The sequence below is a fragment of the Carassius auratus genome, chromosome 8 (assembly GCF_003368295.1).
Source record: "Carassius auratus strain Wakin chromosome 8, ASM336829v1, whole genome shotgun sequence".
NCBI lineage: Eukaryota > Metazoa > Chordata > Actinopteri > Cypriniformes > Cyprinidae > Carassius > Carassius auratus.
In genome coordinates this window covers 19,229,876-19,248,706 of record NC_039250.1, presented here as the reverse complement: position 1 = coordinate 19,248,706, position 18,831 = coordinate 19,229,876, and the positions used below count along the sequence as shown (strand labels likewise).

The 18,831-nt window shown below is 37.0% G+C and overlaps 1 protein-coding gene across 5 annotated transcripts in view; it reads right to left on the bottom strand.

Annotated features, from left to right (window-relative positions):
• Positions 1–373: 373 nt before the first annotated feature.
• The window catches only part of LOC113107512 (macrophage-expressed gene 1 protein-like), a 28,710-nt gene continuing 10,252 nt past the window's right edge, over positions 374–18,831 (bottom strand). Inside the window, exons 1-3 of one of the 5 annotated variants that reach the window (XM_026270088.1) lie at positions 18,037–18,470; positions 2,851–3,171; positions 374–2,588 (exon numbers count right to left, since the gene is read on the bottom strand). In XM_026270088.1, the coding sequence (XP_026125873.1) occupies positions 990–2,588; positions 2,851–3,171; positions 18,037–18,168 (2,052 nt within the window). In that variant the 5' untranslated portion in view covers positions 18,169–18,470 and the 3' untranslated portion in view covers positions 374–989. Of the gene's footprint in view, positions 2,589–2,850; positions 3,172–15,116; positions 17,139–17,715; positions 18,471–18,831 lie in introns of those variants that run through there. The other 4 variants (XM_026270087.1, XM_026270084.1, XM_026270085.1 and 1 more) reach the window with 4 other exon arrangements.

Genomic DNA, 18,831 nt, shown 5'->3' with positions numbered 1-18,831 from the left:
TGTTGTTTACTGTTTCTCTGATCACAAACGCAGACATGGTTTTATGTTTATGCAGCACGATAAAAGTGAAAAAGTGTGTAAAAAGACAGTATTAGTCATTATAATCCATAATTATGTCCCCACTTGATGCAAAAAAAATGCCTTGTTTATAATGGGTTTTATTGTTTTTGTCTCATCAGGACACAACATCACAGTATGGTAAGGGGCGTAACATTTCCGTCACACACTTGAGGTATTCGGCCAATCAAAATGCACTGGATAGCTGGCCAATCAGCATACACCTCGCTTTTCAGAACAATGAGCTTTGTAAAAATCAACCATTTCAGAAAGGTGGGGCATAGAGAAGCAACAATGATGTACATTATGTGGAAAATAATGTGGATTTATTTTTTTACTTAAACTTCATAAACACATTGTATTAAACAAAATACACAACATAATTTTTTTTAGCAATGTCATATGACCCCTTTAGGATGATGTTGTTGCATCTTAATTACTGAAAACATTTTACCAGCTTAATTTCAAAGCAACTTTATTTTTCAAAGTATCTAGACATATTTATACAAATATACATTGCAGTAAACACAAAATAAGATTAAAACTGTTTTGCTAAAGTTGTGTAACCTTTACTGTTACACAGTTGATTTTATTATTATTTTATTCTATTTTATGTTATAATATGCTTTAGCATAATTTAATGCATAGTCAATTGTAAAAGATCAAAGCTTAAAGTATGATTTCATATAAAAAAATATAAAAAAAAAAGCCAATTAGCCAACATCACATTTGCATAGGTCATACTATTTGTATTCATGATTGGTTGATAAAAAAATTACAATACTAAACAGAACAATAAAAAAGTGTTATGTTAAAGCCCATTTCAAATGAGCATTTCTGTTCTGAACTATTAAATTTGATTTAGTTTCTATTCCTGGCAAAAAAAAAAAAAAAAAAAAAAATTGTTTACTGTTTTTGTTCCTTGAACAAGTTCAGAGCGCTGCAGAAGACATCCTTCTCCTTTTCATTATAAACACTGCGATCACAAGAACAACCAGAATCATTACACCAATGGCTACACCAGCTTTTTCTCCTCCAGACATCTGAGAAGAAGATGATGCATCAAACTTTGGTGCTATTTGATTAATTTCACCAGGCTTTGCCAGTCTCCACATCTCAGTTTCTCCAACTCTCACCCAAGAACGATGACCTTCTGTCATTACAACTACAGTGTTTGTCACAATCATGTCAAACAGTGGTGGTCTTGTGAATGGTGGGAGGCGGATAGGCATTAACTCACCACTAGTGAACACTACGGACTGGACACAGTACAATATCTGACAGCCATCACTAACTGCAGCAAGATGTTGGCTGAACTGAGGTGGACAACAAGATAGATTCTTTGCAAGAGGGTTGCCAGATTGGCAGCTGAAGAAACCAGCAAAAGGCACAGAGAATCTTGTTCCAGCCTTATAATCAGTGCTCATACAAACCATCATGCCATTAGACAAAAAACGTTGGGTTAAGTAGTTTGGAGGACAGCTATTAGATTTGGTCAATGGATTTTGCATTCCTGGTCCAAATAGACCTCCAAAAAGATATCCAGAGAACTCAGGGATTTTCTGAGATGAGGAACACCAGTAAGTTTCAACTTTTGCACGACGGACATGGTAAGCATCACCACATGTTTGGTCACAACAAGTAGACAACCATAAGAAACCACAATTGTCACAGTCGCTGGAACACTCATAATTATTATAACCTCTTTCTATTGTTTCAGTGTGTAATAAGGTGGGATAGTAAAGTGGAGGGCAAGAATAATCACCAGTAGCTGGGTTTTTCTGTGTTGTCTTATCACAGATGGTATTTCCATCTGAAGTTAATGGAGTGCATTGTTGGTAAATGCCACCAAAGCTAAGATTGGTGACTGGACCCTCACAAGATGCATCATCTATATTTGCCTGAAAGTCAAAGTTTTTGGAACCTGGATTTACACAACCTGGAATGGTATTTACTTTATAGTATTGCTCTGCAGCCTTACGAACTGATAAAGCTATTTTATTTACTGTTGGTGCAGGGAGGTCTGGGAATGTTGTTGGATTCAGAAAATAGTGAATTGGCAGACCAGAGCGGTCAATAGCCACCAGATTATTAAGTGTACTCTCTTGCCACTTCTGCAGAGTGATGCCTGGGTAGAATAAAGCGCCTCCATGGCTCTCAGTTAAAGAATATGTAATGTTACCCTGATAACTTTGCAGTTCAGAATTTTCTTGGGATACTTCGCTTCTAATATCAAATTTAAGTTTGTCAAAAAAGTTTAAGCCTGCTGCTACAGAAACAGAAGACTTATCTGACTGATCTTTTGAAAAAAAAGTCTTTTTTAAATAGTCCTCTTGCACCAAGATGGCACCAGCATCAACACTTGTGATGACATGGGTGCCATAATCAAGAATGAGTTTCTCTGACAGATATGTTGCTTGACGAGTTTGATTGTTTTCAATAGCATCTGCAATTTTCTTCGCCCGTTGAGCAAAGCGGGAGTCCAGAGTGAAGTCAGGATATGCCTTTACTGTGTACAGATGGTTACGGACCTGAAAGAAGTACAAGACATAGTTTTGTGAAAAAAATAAATAAAAAAAATACATGGGAACATACAGCAAAGTTACATTGATAAATATACCTAAAAATTCAAAGTGCTACAGGAGAACAATGTGACATTAAACATCTATATTGTAGGCTACCTAAAATACATATATATGTGATGAAGATTAAATATTTTCATATTAATATTCCTATTTGAATAAAGGAGAATACAGCAGCAATATGAATATAGTTACAGTAGTTTCTACAAACCTGAACCTGTGTTGTTACAGAATCCTCTCTCACTTGGTGGGTTTTCATACGTCGGTTTTCTTCTGAGAATTTTCCATTGAGCACTGAAAGAAAGGAAGCATCTGCATTGATGGAGCTTGAAGTTGAGCTTTTTGGTTCCAGCCATGACATAATGATCTCAGAGTTTGTTTCCACTCCGCTCACTTTCTGTGGAATGACAAAGACTTCATCTGGAATGAGATAGACTCCGTCTTCTGTGGTCTGACACTGAGAATAACTCAGATTCATCACCCGGCCCATGTCTATGTTGCGCAGGTTATCCCAGCCTCCTCCTGGTAGAACCTCCAGTGCTGGGAGAGATGTTTTTTTACGACACTCACTGAGTCCATTACTGGGACGAATAATCGGATGAAAGTTGCAGACATTGATAAAACAGCACAGCATCAGGCAAAATGTTGTAGATTCCATGATCATCTGATGTGTCTGTGAGAATGCAGTTAGAATGAATGCCTTACAGTCACAAGGGGCGTGCACTTCAGGAAGCATTAAGTTTTCATATTAAGTGTCAGAAATGTAATTTTGAAACAGTTTTAATGTTGTTATCATTGTGCAAGTTGGTTTATGAACCAAATTTTTTTTTTACAAAAAATCTAATTATTGAGATACCGTAGAATTTAGTATGCAACATTAGATTAGATATTTATATATGAAATAAGTTACAACACTATCCTACAACAGCAGTGAAAGTATTTAAACACATAAGACAATTGGGGGTGGATGAAATAGGATTTGTTTCTACAAATATATATTATGTAAACACTTAAATAACTTTGATACAATATTGAGCATTTCCTGTACAAAATTGTCTTCGATTTGCATTAAGCTTGTACAGATAATGCAATTCTATGCATACACATAAATAGCTAAAAAATATATATAATATATATATATATATATATATATATATATATATATATATATATATATATATATATATATATATATAGGTACACACACACACATTAGGGGTTTTGATTTAACATATTAACAAAATTAAATTAATAATATATATATATTTAACCAACCAACCACTGGCAGGTCAGCTGTTATATGATATTGAATGAAGACAGAATTACCAATCCACAAGTCAAGAAGCCTTATATTCATTTAGGCTCATTCAATTCAGTAAAACTATTACAGTGTTGTTCTATTTTCTATTTATTCATTATTAAATTACTTTTTGAATATATTCATTTGCATTCACATACAACTGTCTGGTTATTGATCTATGGATAGGCCTATAATGCATTCCCTACTACACTTGCGGCAAGGAAATGCATAAATATTTTTATTGTGAATATATTCTTATGAATCTATTCTTTTACATGGTATATATTGTTTAGGGAGTTTAATCCATATTTAAGTAGTCAAATGGTTGTGATCCCAACTGTGGGATTCTCTCTCTCTCTCTCTCTCTCTCTCTCCCTATATATACATATCTAAAGATACAATATAATATAAAATCCTTTGGAGAGATTGAGGTCAAACCCCTCTGTGTGTGCTGCAGTGACCTCTGGTGGTAAATTTTGTAGGTTGAGCTGAGCCACATTCAACCATTATTTTTTTTCTCATAATCTTGGCAAAGATCAAAGATCCTCCACATTTTCCTTATCCATACAAAATTAAACAAAATAGTTTCTTTCCTCTTGCAACTATTGGGTATACACATACATATGAGACATATATTTTTAGGCTAACTTTGCAACCTTGCCTTTTCCATTTCTACGGTCAGTGAGGCTTACCCGTTCAATGTGTGTGCTCCTGTCAAACGTTGGCGAGAGCCTCCTGGCCAGACAATCTTTACGTTTCCATTCTATGTTTGGGGAAGTTTACCCATTCGATGCGTGTGCTCCCTTCCGGACGTCGGCCAGAGTCTCCCGGTCACACAACTTTACCTTTTCATTAGACGTTAGGCAAGGCTTAGCCGTCTGTTGCCATGAGTCTAGACATCAGGCCGAATGCTTTCTAAGCCCTCTCAGCTCTCATCACATCTTTTCCCCCAGCCTGGCATGGCTTACCCGTTTGATGTTCTGAGTATGATACCCCATCGGATGCCACAAGAGCCCTCCCAGTCGGGTTTTCCTTTTCTCTCTCCCTGCCCGTCGAGGCTTACCTCTCTGATGCATGTGCTCCCATCAGACGTCGGCGAGAGTTCTCCCATTTGGGTTCTATACTTGCCGCCCGCAAGCGAGTCTCATCCATCCAATACTGTGCTTATTGATCACCCATCAGATGTCACAAGAATCCTCCTTGTTGGTCAGCCCAAAGCCTTTTTATCTGTCTTGATCTCCAGTCGGAGACTTCATGGGCCCTCTCGGTCAGCCATTTGCCCTTTGCACTCTGATTAACAGGGACTTGTCAGCTAGTAGGGCCTGTACGCCAACATCGTGACCTATTCCAGTCAAGGCAACTTGGCCCTCCTGGTCAGGCTATACAATCACGGTGCTCCTTCCCATCGGCTAGTAGGACTCGCCGTTCCAACGCTGTCAGCTCCCATTGAGCATTCGCTGGAGCCCTTCCGACCGGGTGCCCCAAACCACGTAGTCCAGTACCAGCAGCCGGTAGCGACTATACCCTTCCAATGTATAAGTTCCGGCCTGCCAACCAGCTGACTTCTCAAAAATTAGCCCCCGCCAGTCCCCAGTGCTTATTTTGGGGGGCGTTCTAAGTCTGGCGGCTGTCCTTTGCTCAGTTGCTTTTTGGGGGTACTCTAGGTTCGGGCCATTCCCGAGCTCGGAGTCTTTCCTCGGACAGCTCGCCAAATACACTTTCATCCTGTTATCTGAGCCAGTCCACTTTTTTTTTTTGTTGAATATTATTGAGAGAGCAGCTATTAAACTTAAATGTGCTCATTTAAAAACATAATCCTTTCATGTGTTTTGTTTGTGCATCAACAATTATAAACTCATACATGCCTAATGTACAATGTCTGTATCACTGTAATTATCATTACCTTGATAACAGTCATTATTCATCAAAACTGTGCAAGTAAGACACTGGTTTGCTTTATACAGCCCCTACAGACTAGTCCTGACTTTATCTTTGGTTGTTAAGAAGCATTGAAATAACTGACGTTTTCGGATTAAGATTTGATGACACTGATTACCTACATTTTATTAAATACCTTAAATATATTATTGAATGAGCCGATGGCTCATGGCCTGTTACATGGGCCTTTTTTCTGTTGTTCCAGAGCAGAAATTAAAACATTAGGACATGGGGAATAAAAAATATAGGATATTCCTTTTTACTTGCATTTGTATGCAAGACTATGGATATTGTGAAATGAAAATCATAGGCCGACTCATTAGCACATTGCATGGGAAAGTCAGAAGATTTTGAATATATGGAAACACTGTCATGTATTTATTTTATTATATACATTTTATGGAGGAAAATACAAAATTGACCATAAAAACAGTCCATGTAAATGCCTGAATTACATTTTTTTTAATTAAACGATTAATTAAATTGATTTTAATGTCAAACAGAAAGGTGTTAGTTGGGATTTTCTAGTCAATGCGGTTACGTTATTACGCCAGTAAGTGTCATCAATGGATTGTTTTTGTTTATTATGAATAAATCAACGAATCAATTTGTTCAAAATAATTATTAAGGAACTGATTACAGTGTTGCCTAGTGATGGGAAGTTCAGATCTTTTCAGAGATTCGGCTCTTTTGGCTTGGCTCCCTTAGAAGAGCCGGCTCTTATGGCTCCCAAATGACTCTTTAATTAGTATCACTCTGAGCCATCTATGTTAGCCCAACTTAGCGATTGTGAATTATTTGTGTGTTTGTAAGCAATTCTTTATTCAGGGTTTTCATAAAAGCCTTATTTTTTTTATTTTAATTTGAATTTTTTTATATAGAAACTATTATTTAAAATTTTAATAAAACTGTAATTGAACAATTAAACCGAACCACAGCAAAGAAATAAATAAAGACAATGTGTAATAAATAAAGACTCGGATGTGCTGATGCAATTTCTCCTTTGTTCTTTGATTATTTTTCTGTTTTTGAGAAGACTTTCTCTGAGAGGACCGATGTTGCAACAATGCAGTTTCTTCCTACCTTAACTAACATGCTTGCATTTAAATCCGGCTCCCTGTCTGTTGCTCTGTGTAGGCTATCTATGGGGTTAGAATTGTTGCATTATTCCAAATAAATAGATTATTATCCATAAATAAATGTAACGAGATTCACAAAAATATATCAAATTCACAAATAAATGTAAAGAGTTTCACAAAAAAATATAAAACTCACAAATAAATAAAATGAGATTTGCAAATAAAAAAATATATATTTACAAATGTGTTTAATGTCACAAACACAACTCTACCTGGCATTTATTTGTGAACCGCTGTCTGTGCATTTGTAAATTACTGCACGCATTTGTGGATCGCTTCCTGTGCATTTGTGGATTTGAAACACTTCTAGCGTCGACGTGCAGATAAATCCACAAATAAGTGGACTCCACCCACCGTCTACTTAACCCAATCAGACAACGCCCATGTTGCACTGACCAATCGCAGCACGCTCTCTCTCCAACCAATCACGTTTTGCCTAACAACCAGGGCGGGATCAGACACATGAACGCGAGTCACTCGCTACAGTCTCTTCAACATGGCCGATCAAGAGGAGTAAAGACAGGTGAGTGATGCTAACACAGTAATTAACTGAAGTTTTACCAGGTTCTTGATATGTCATCATTTGTCATAACTAGTGAGGTAGTTTGACAATTTACACCATGATTTAATAAGTTATTATTTGCTCTCAAGCACCATTTCGAAGACTGTCGCATTTGTCTGCCACATACATCAAGGGTGTCTTAATTCTAAAATGGACCATTATTCATTGTGAGGTGTAAATTGTTGTAATTTCTTTACTTTTGAATTTCTTTACTTGTGGCCTACAAAATGCGACCTCCTTGAGAAAGCAGCCATCGAAACAGTCAGCGGATTTATTTTACATTTAGAATTACTGAATTAGTTTATTAGATTAAATAAACTATTACTTAATATTGAGTGCAAGATGAAGAATATGTGAAGCTGCGGGTAGATTCGATGTGCGCCTGTAGTAAGGTTGCCAACTGCCCTAATTATACAGATATACGTTTGGGGTAAGATCTTCCAGTGCATATTACATGAGACTCGGTTTTATTCCCCCTTGTCACCCCCCGCAGTGGCATCGTCTCAGATACTACGAGTATGTGTGAACTGAGGGTCATAAGCTGTTGTTACGTTACCTGTAATGCATGACATGACCACAGCCTGTTCATAGATTTATTGTAATTTATTATAAAGCACATTTGAGGAAAAATTGGTATGTCGTTCAGGTTACTATGATTGGAAGTATTAATAACATGTATTTAGTTACCACTTATAGTCCAACTGAACTTCTTGTACTACAAGTGGTAACTAAATACATATTGTTTTAAATAGAGGTAGTATATTAAAAGCACATTTTAGTTTATGGTGTCTCAAAAGAGCACAGTTGAGTACACTTAGATGTTCTTAAGATTATATTTTTTATTAATACTTTGCAAATCAAATTAGCGATATTTATTGTTTTAATATGTATTATAAATGGCTTAATTACAATATAAATCCTGTAAAAAGTATTTTTCAAACTTCTCATTCTAAGACTCATTGCAGTTTGACAGTTTTAATGCATACAACCTTCCATAAAATGTTAAGAGTTGTTTGTATGCATCTTCTGATTATTTTTCCACACAGTTACTACAGACCAGCTACAAAAGCTTACATCATTTTGGACTGGATGGGAAGTCCCATCCAAGAATCTCCAGGTAAATGTTTGGAATGGAAGATACTTCAAGGCTTCTACCTGCAGCAGGACCCTGATGATACCAGCTGAAATAACCATAATGGATAACTTTGCATCTACATTGCAAGCTTGTGCTAACACATCCTCCACTGGATTTGGACTCATTTAATTCTGGACACTGGTTCTATGTAATTTTTTTTTCTATGTACAAATAATAATAATAAAAAAAGTACTTCAATAACATTTTAAAATAAATTTAATTATTTTACATGTCTTAAAAGGTTGTTTCCACAAGTTTTACTTAAGATACAACTATATATACACATTTACAACCTTGCTGTCAAAATTAGAGCAGCAGAAATAAACCTTCAAATATCCCTTTATTCAATCAAAGTCTGTACATATGTGAGAGTCTTGAGGTATACATCTACTCCAAAAGAATCAGACACTTGCAGTGGGTCAATTTGCTCATTTGTGAGTTGTGGCCTGTGAATTACAGGCACGTTGACTGCAAAGTGAACATGGTCAGCATCTCCACCATCTTGTTCAACTGCCATTGAGTCTGAATATTCCATCTAAAGGTAAACAAATAAATCATTTTAAATATGGGGGGTTAATCTAACAGAGCAAAACCAATAAAGCATTGTAAGAAGAAATAATTATCTCAGGGTTAATTATTGGATTCTCTCTCTGGCCAAACACATTCTCTCATCCAACGAACGATAGTTGTATGAGTGACACCTAAAATGTTACTGATGTTTTCCTGGGGTAATCCAAGCTTCAGAAAGTGGATTAGTCTGTCATTTGCTGTCTCACTGTCCTAAAATGCATAATAACAAACACAGAACATTTTGATCAATGCAATAAACCTTGTTCATAATGAAATATTAGTCTAATTGATAAATACAGCACAGTACTTTAGATTTTTTTATTTTTAGCAGATAGCCAATATTCCAACAATATTTTAAAATGTAACATGCTACATGACCAAGTGGTCATTTAATTACCTTAAAAAAAAAAAAATTAATAAAACAGACGGACGAATGGGTTCAGAAAACAGAAGAGAGGTAGAAAACTGGGAAACGCTAGTTAAATTACAAATAACGTTATAGTTTTATTTTGGATGTTACTACAGTAATGAGCATTATATATAATAGTAATTAGTGGAGCGGCTTGGCCCTGGTGTCAGATCCCTGGCGATGATCTGCACTAATGCCCGAGCAGCACTTTCACCTTGTGCAGAAAGGCCCTGAACAAACAGTAAGTAAACACAAACTGCAGCCAAATATTTAACTGAACAGACTGTAGTTTAAAGGTGCATGGAGTAACCGTTCCAGTTATATACAGTATTGTTCAAAATAATAGCAGTACAATGTGACTAACCAGAATAATCAAGGTTTTTAGTATATTTTGTATTGCTACGTGGCAAACAAGTTACCAGTAGGTTCAGTAGATTGTCAGAAAACAAACAAGACCCAGCATTCATGATATGCACACTCTTAAGGCTGTGCAATTGGGCAATTAGTTGAAAGGGGTGTGTTCAAAAAAATAGCAGTGTCTACCTTTGACTGTACAAACTCAAAACTATTTTGTACAAACATTTTTTTTTTCTGGGATTTAGCAATCCTGTGAATCACTAAACTAATATTTAGTTGTATGACCACAGTTTTTTAAAACTGCTTGACATCTGTGTGGCATGGAGTCAACCAACTTGTGGCACCTCTCAGCTGTTATTCCACTCCACGATTCTTTAACAACATTCCACAATTCATTCACATTTCTTGGTTTTGCTTCAGAAACAGCATTTTTGATATCACCCCACAAGTTCTCAATTGGATTAAGGTCTGGAGATTGGGCTGGCCACTCCATAACATTAATTTTGTTGGTTTGGAACCAAGACTTTGCCCGTTTACTAGTGTGTTTTGGGTCATTGTCTTGTTGAAACAACCATTTCAAGGGCATGTCCTCTTCAGCATAGGGCAACATGACCTCTTCAAGTATTTTAACATATGCAAACTGATCCATGATCCCTGGTATGCGATAAATAGGCCCAACACCATAGTAGGAGAAACATGCCCATATCATGATGCTTGCACCTCCATGCTTCACTGTCTTCACTGTGTACTGTGGCTTGAATTCAGAGTTTGGGGGTCGTCTCACAAACTGCCTATGGCCCTTGGACCCAAAAAGAACAATTTTACTCTCATCAGTCCACAAAATGTTCCTCCATTTCTCTTTAGGCCAGTTGATGTGTTCTTTGGCAAATTGTAACCTCTTCTGCACATGCCTTTTTTTTAACAGAGGGACTTTGCGGGGGATTCTTGAAAATAGATTAGCTTCACACAGACGTCTTCTAACTGTCACAGTACTTACAGGTAACTCCAGACTGTCTTTGATCATTCTGGAGGTGATCATTGGCTGAGCCTTTGCCATTCTGGTTATTCTTCTATCCATTTTGATGGTTGTCTTCCGTTTTCTTCCACGTCTCTCTGGTTTTGCTCTCCATTTTAAGGCATTGGAGATCATTTTAGCTGAACAGCCTATCATTTTTTGCACCTCTTTATAGGTTTTCCCCTCTCTAATCAACTTTTTAATCAAAGTACGCTGTTCTTCTGAACAATGTCTTGAACGACCCATTTTCCTCAGCTTTCAAATGCATGTTCAACAAGTGTTGGCTTCATCCTTAAATAGGGGCCACCTGATTCACACCTGTTTCTTCACAAAATTGATGACCTCAGTGATTGAATGCCACACTGCTATTTTTTTGAACACGCCCCTTTCAACTAATTCAACTAATTGCCCAATTGCACAGCCTTAAGAGCGTGCATATCATGAATGCTGGGTCTCATTTGTTTTCTGAGAATCTACTGAACCTACTGGTAACTTGTTTGCCACGTAGCAATAAAATAATATACGAAAAACCTTGATTATTCTGGTTAGTCACATTGTACTGCTATTATTTTGAACAATACTGTACAAGGGAACATAATAATGAGGAAAGCCAACTTTTCACTAGTGATGGGAAGTCAGGTTCTTTTTTCGAAAACTGGTTCTTTTCGACAGTTAATTTCAATTAACATGTCATGCATTACAGGTAACGTAACAACAGCTTATGACCCTCAGTTCACACATACTCGTAGTATCTGAGACGATGCCACTGCGGGGGGTGACAAGGGAGAATAAAACCGAGTCTCATGTAATATGCACTGGAAGATCTTACCCCAAACGTATATCTGTATAATTAGGGCAGTTGGCAACCTTACTACAGGCGCACATCGAATCTACCCGCAGCTTCACATATTCTTCATCTTGCACTCAATATTAAGTAATAGTTTATTTAATCTAATAAACTAATTCAGTAATTCTAAATGTAAAATAAATCCGCTGACTGTTTCGATGGCTGCTTCCTCAAGGAGGTCGCATTTTGTAGGCCACAAGTAAAGAAATTCAAAAGTAAAGAAATTACAACAATTTACACCTCACAATGAATAATGGTCCATTTTAGAATTAAGACACCCTTGATGTATGTGGCAGACAAATGCGACAGTCTTCGAAATGGTGCTTGAGAGCAAATAATAACTTATTAAATCATGGTGTAAATTGTCAAACTACCTCACTAGTTATGACAAATGATGACATATCAAGAACCTGGTAAAACTTCAGTTAATTACTGTGTTAGCATCACTCACCTGTCTTTACTCCTCTTGATCGGCCATGTTGAAGAGACTGTAGCGAGTGACTCGCGTTCATGTGTCTGATCCCGCCCTGGTTGTTAGGCAAAACGTGATTGGTTGGAGAGAGAGCGTGCTGCGATTGGTCAGTGCAACATGGGCGTTGTCTGATTGGGTTAAGTAGACGGTGGGTGGAGTCCACTTATTTGTGGATTTATCTGCACGTCGACGCTAGAAGTGTTTCAAATCCACAAATGCACAGGAAGCGATCCACAAATGCGTGCAGTAATTTACAAATGCACAGACAGCGGTTCACAAATAAATGCCAGGTAGAGTTGTGTTTGTGACATTAAACACATTTGTAAATATATATTTTTTTATTTGCAAATCTCATTTTATTTATTTGTGAGTTTTATATTTTTTTGTGAAACTCTTTACATTTATTTGTGAATTTGATATATTTTTGTGAATCTCGTTACATTTATTTATGGATAATAATCTATTTATTTGGAATAATGCAACAATTCTAACCCCATAGCTATCTGCCCTTAACCACTACACTCGATATCTTCGCAGCGTCTGTCCCCCTATGTCTGTCCCCCTAAGAACTATGTTTGATCCCAAAGCATTATCATCACTTTCCAGACATGACTGAAAAAAATGGCTCTTAGATGAATAACGATGATGAAAAGATGAAAATCTTGACGTTCGCCTATTTCAGTTACAGTTTTCTGTAAAATGTAAGTTACTTTTACTCAAGGATGGCGTGTCTGATTATAAAATTCTGAGATGTGGTGTGTTTTTTTGAAGAACTAGAAAACTGTGAATGATTTACAAAGCGGGCATTCAAATGAAGCTTTGCTACTATGTAGTCCAACTTGCTGTGTACAAAGTTGATGGTTTAAATCAGGGATAGGCAACTCCGGTCCTGTAGTATAAAAATTAGGTTAGCTAGTGTGTGCAATACATTTTAATAAGCAATAATAATTATTATTATTATTATAACAATAATATTTTGGTGTTTAACAATATCTGTTTTATAAATTGTAGCCTATTTTTTGTGGGGTCATACAATGTAGCCTATTACATCCACTGTTCATTTCTACTCTCTTGTTTTGGTTGCCCTCTGTGTTTGAAAACTTGTTCTGAAAGAACTTAAAGGATTACTCCACCTTAAAATTTTAATTTTGTCATTGTCATGAAATACCAAACCCGTAAAAGCTTAGTTCATCTTCGGAACACAGTTTAAGATATTTTGTTTTAAAACTGGGAGGCTTGTGACTGTCCCATAGACTGCCAAGTAATCCCTTTATAAATCTAGTGAGGGGAAGATTGTGCGTACATGCATCTCCACACCTTCTTCTACCCAAAATAACCATATTTGAAGCTTACAACGCCTAATTTTATGATGCATAATCTCCTCTGCATATAATTTCCATGCATATTCCCATCCAAGACCGTCAGAGGTACAAGACGTTAAATACATTATTTTTTATTGCCAAAATCATCCACTATGTTTTAGAATAAATATATATATATATATATAATTCATAAAAACAAAAAGGTGTAATTCTCAGATAAATAGCCTGTTTTAGAAAATACTATAGCTGACATCATTCTATCCCACTGGCCAAACAATATTTCAATTGTTTTAAATACTTCAAATCAAATTAAATGTTTGCAGTTTTTCTGAAAAGGTGAACATCTTATATATTTTTTTAGTGGAAACAGAGTCTGTTGAAGTGTAGATACAATTGTCTGATTCAGTGCCTCACTGACTGAGTATTTTTAAAAAGGAAATATACAAATCTTTCTGTTTCTATTTTTCTAGCTGAATCCTTCGAATACAGTTCTATTTTTTATAATGTTGTGAAGATGCCTTGATGCCATCAACTCCTCCTTGCAGCTGCAGTTGTACAGTAAGCTATTATCATTGGACCTATTCAAACCAGACATTGGACGGTTTGACCACCGTCTCCAGCATTGTCCGCCATAATATTGAAGTAAGTGCACATCAATGATCATTGTTCTTGCAAAAAATAAAAATATAAAAACATGAAATGTGCAGTTTAGTTTTAATATTATCATAGCACTCCTTGCTGTCAATAAAACATAGCATGCCACAGGAAAAGTGATAAAGCTCATACACTACAAATATGTCTAAATTCATATAATTTGGGCTTAACTTCTGTGTAATAATTTTATGTAGGCTAATTTTAGTGCTTATTTCCATTAATGAGAGTAGAATATTTAATGAAATGTCTATATCGAAATGAAAACAGTTTAAAATCCTTGTTTACTTCATTACTTTTCTCACTCCAGGAAACAAAGTTTGAACACACAGTCAAGGGCATCCGTAGGGAGCACACATATTTACACCAAGTTTATTTTTTATAAATCCGGATACATGTGTGGAAAGCAGCGTACGCACATTTCTATGCCTATTTTGTGCATTCGCAACGTTTATACATGAGAGCCCAGAACGTTTATACATTTATGTCCTTTTAATTAAACAAATCAGTGTAATGATAAACAAATCTCCATATTCATCGGGAAGAAGGAGGCGGGAACCGGCGCACAATCAAAACTCATTTTAATATCCAAAATAAACACAACAGCGCGTCAGCCCCTCACGGCGACTGACGCGCACAAATAAAAGCAAACACATAAAATAATGTCCCAGGCCTGGTCCTCTCTCGTCCTTCACGGTCGTCACTCCAGTTTTATATCCTTCCATCTCCTACGTGGGACTCGATACTAGCGGTGGGGCTCAGGTGTAGCTCATCTCCAATCACTACACCTGGCCTCACTCCTCGTTCCCACGCCTCTCGGCCCCGCCCCACTCGCCACAATCAGGTTTTATATATACATTTCTTCCATTGCTTGGATTGTTAGTTTTAATAGTTAAACATTTTAATTTAAAAAGTTGCCTTTAAAGAATGGTTAATGATTGATATCACAACTAGTATAACTGCTGTAAATGTTACTGCTGCTGCCAACTATTTCTGTCTAATTATATTCATTATAACATTATAAATCATAACTGTAAATCTCTGAACAGTTATCTTAAAAAGATTTTTATGATAGTAAGGGTTGAGTGGGGTTTTCATTTGAATTCTCATTCGGTGGTTCTCTCTGAATCTCTACAATGCTCTCGTTTTCACCCTCGCTATGAATCTCTTCGTACCCTTGTACCAAACTGGTGGCGGAAAACCTCTTTCTCCTTTTCATGAACACTGCTCCTGCAATCACAAGAGCAACCAGGACCATTACCCCAATGGCTACACCAGCCTTTTCTCCTCCAGACATCTGAGAAGATGATGTGTCAAACATTGGTGCCATTTGATTAATTTCACCAGGCTTTGCCAGTCTCCACATCTTAGTTTCTCCAACCCTCACCCAAGAACGATCACCTTCTGTCATTACAGCTACAGTGTTTGTTGCAATCATGCTGACCATGGGTGGTCTTGTGAATGGTGGGAGGCGGATAGGCATTAACTGGCCACCAGTGAACACACCGGACTGGACACAGTACAATATCTGACAGCCATCACTAACTGCAGCGAGATGTTGGCTGAACTGAGGTGGACAGCGAGATTGACCCTTTGCAAGAGGGTTGCCAGATTGGCAGCTGAAGAAACCACCAAAAGGCACAGAGAATCTTGTTCCGGCCTCATAATCATTGCTCATACAAACCATCATGCCATTAGACAAAAAGTGTTGGGCAAAGTAGTTTGGAGGACAGCTATTAGATTTGGTCAATGGGTTTTGCATTCCTGGTCTAAATAGACCTCCAAACAGATATCCAGAGTACTCGGGGGCTTTCTGAGTTGAGGAACACCAGTAAGTTTCAACTTTTGCACGACGGACACGGTAAGCATCACCACATGTTTGGTCACAACAAGTAGACAACCATAAGAAACCACATTCACGACAGCGGCTGTGGCATTCATAATGATTATAACCTCGTTCTACTGTCTCAGAGCGTAACAGGGTGGTGGTGTACTGCTGAGGACAAGAATAATCACCAGTAGCTGGGTTTTTCTGTGCTGTTTCATCACAAATAGCATTTCCATCTGATGTCAGAGGAGTGCATCGTTGATAAATGCCACCAAAGCTAAGATTGGTGACTGGACCCTCGCAGGATGCATCATCTACATTTGCTTGAAAGTTGAAATTTTTTGAATCTGGATTTACACAACCTGGAATGGTATTTACTTTATAGTATTGCTCTGCAGCATTACGAACTGATGAAGCTATTTTATTTAATGTTGGTACTGGGAGGTCTGGGAATGTTGTTGGATTCAGAAAATAGTGAATCGGCAGACCGGAGCGGTCAATAGCCACCAGATTATTAAGTGTACTCTCTTGCCACTTCTGCAGAGTGATGCCTGGGTAGAATAAAGCACCTCCATGGCTCTGAATTAACGAATATGTGATATTACCCTGATAACCACTGGTTTGAGAGGTTCCTTGGGATGTATTGCCACCGATATCAAATTTAACCTTGTCAAAAAAGTTAACTCCTGCGGATGCAGAAACAGAAGACGTGTCTGACTGACTGTTAGAGACATAAGACATTTTTAAATAGTCCTCTTGCACCAAAGTGGCACCAGCATCAACACTTGTGATGACATGGGTGCCATAATCAAGAATGAGTTTCTCTGACAGATATGTTGCTTGACGAGTTTGATTGTTTTCAATAGCATCTGCGATTTCCTCAGCCTGTCGAGCAAAGCGGGAGTCCAGAGTGAAGTCAGGATACGCCTTTACTGTGTACAGATGGTTACGGACCTGAGAAACAATTTTTTGTTAATATGAGAAAATTAACCAAGCACTATCAGCATTGCAATTGAAAATATTCCATCTTTTGTTTTAAATTATAATTTAATATAGTTTTTTTTTTTATTATTATTATTATTATTATTTTAGATGCTCATAAAATGAGCATTATTTATTTTGGTATAAAAATTTGTATTTAGATTTTTTATGAAGCCATAGTGGTAATTCAAAATTCGTCCTCTTTGGTGCTATCTGACATTTTTGAGTTATTGAGTTATTCACATGTTCTTATTCTGTGTCAACGTATTTCCATTATGTGACAGATTTTTTAATTTTGTGTACATTATGGGACTTTTTATATAAAAAAAAAACAAAAATAAGGTTCTATCTACACAGTCGAATGGAACACAAAAACTTTTAAGCTCAATATCTCAAAACTACTCGGAATGCAAATAGAACCTTATAAGACCAAGGGGATGAATTACATTTTTACTAATTTAGGAATATTTAAAAAAAAATCTGTATTCATCCTGCTTGTCTATATAGTGCATAGAACTCTTAATATTAAATTTTTTACTTTAGTACCTACTTGAACTCGGGCCGTTACAGAGCTGTCTTTCACTTGGTGGGTTTTCATACGTTGGTTTTCTATGGAGAATTTTGCATTGAGCACTGAATAAAAGGAAGCATCTGCATTGATGGAGCTTGAAGTTGAACTTTTTTGTTCCAGCCATGACATAATGATCTCAGAGTTTGTTTCCACTCCGCTCACTTTCTGTGGAATGACAAAGACTTCATCTGGAATGAGATAGACTCCGTCTTCTGTGGTCTGACACTGGGAATAACTCAGATTCATCACCCGGCCCATGTCTATGTTGCGCAGGTTATCCCAGCCTCCTCCTGGTAGAACCTCCAGCGCTGATAAACTTGAATTTTTGCGGCACAAACGGAGTCCATTACTGGGACGAATGTTGAGAGGATGAAGGTTGCAGACATTGATAAAACAGCAGAGCATCAGCAGACAGAAGGCTCTCAACTTCATGATCAACAGATACTTGTTTCACACTACTTTGCAGCGATGTGACCTACAATAATCATATCCTGAAGATTTAAGAATTTGGTAAGTTCCTCAATAAAGCCACTTCTGTTTCACATCCTTCAGAAAATAAAGTCATGAGACAATGAACTTCCTCTTCATAGACTGGCTACCTTGGAGTCAGAGACAGATGAAAGAACCTTCAACGTATGTTTTAACCTTCAGCTGATGGACAGTTTAATAAACCTAATGAAACAAATATTTTTGTTGTGCATTACGGACTATTTTTTTGGTCAATTAATCTACACAATTCCCCCTAATTTTCTGGGTCTTCATAATGTCCTGTGTTTTTTTTTTTTTTTTCAAACATTCACTTTTAAACAAGAGGAAATGAGATGGTTTGCTGCTTCTTGATTTAGAGCATGGTATTCACAGACCTTTTCAAATCCTCTTCAGAATGAGAAACATTCAGAAATTGCTGTGGGTATAAATGAAATGCCTCCAGCAGGTTTCGTTTTCATCATCACTTTTTTATCACGTGGTAGCACAGTTTTATGCTTATCTACTTAGATACAGTAATGCATATATAGTGAGCAGGATATGATGTTGTTACATTTACAGCATTAAAGAGCCAGTAAGATGAAAATTCTAAGCTTCCTATCACTGTTT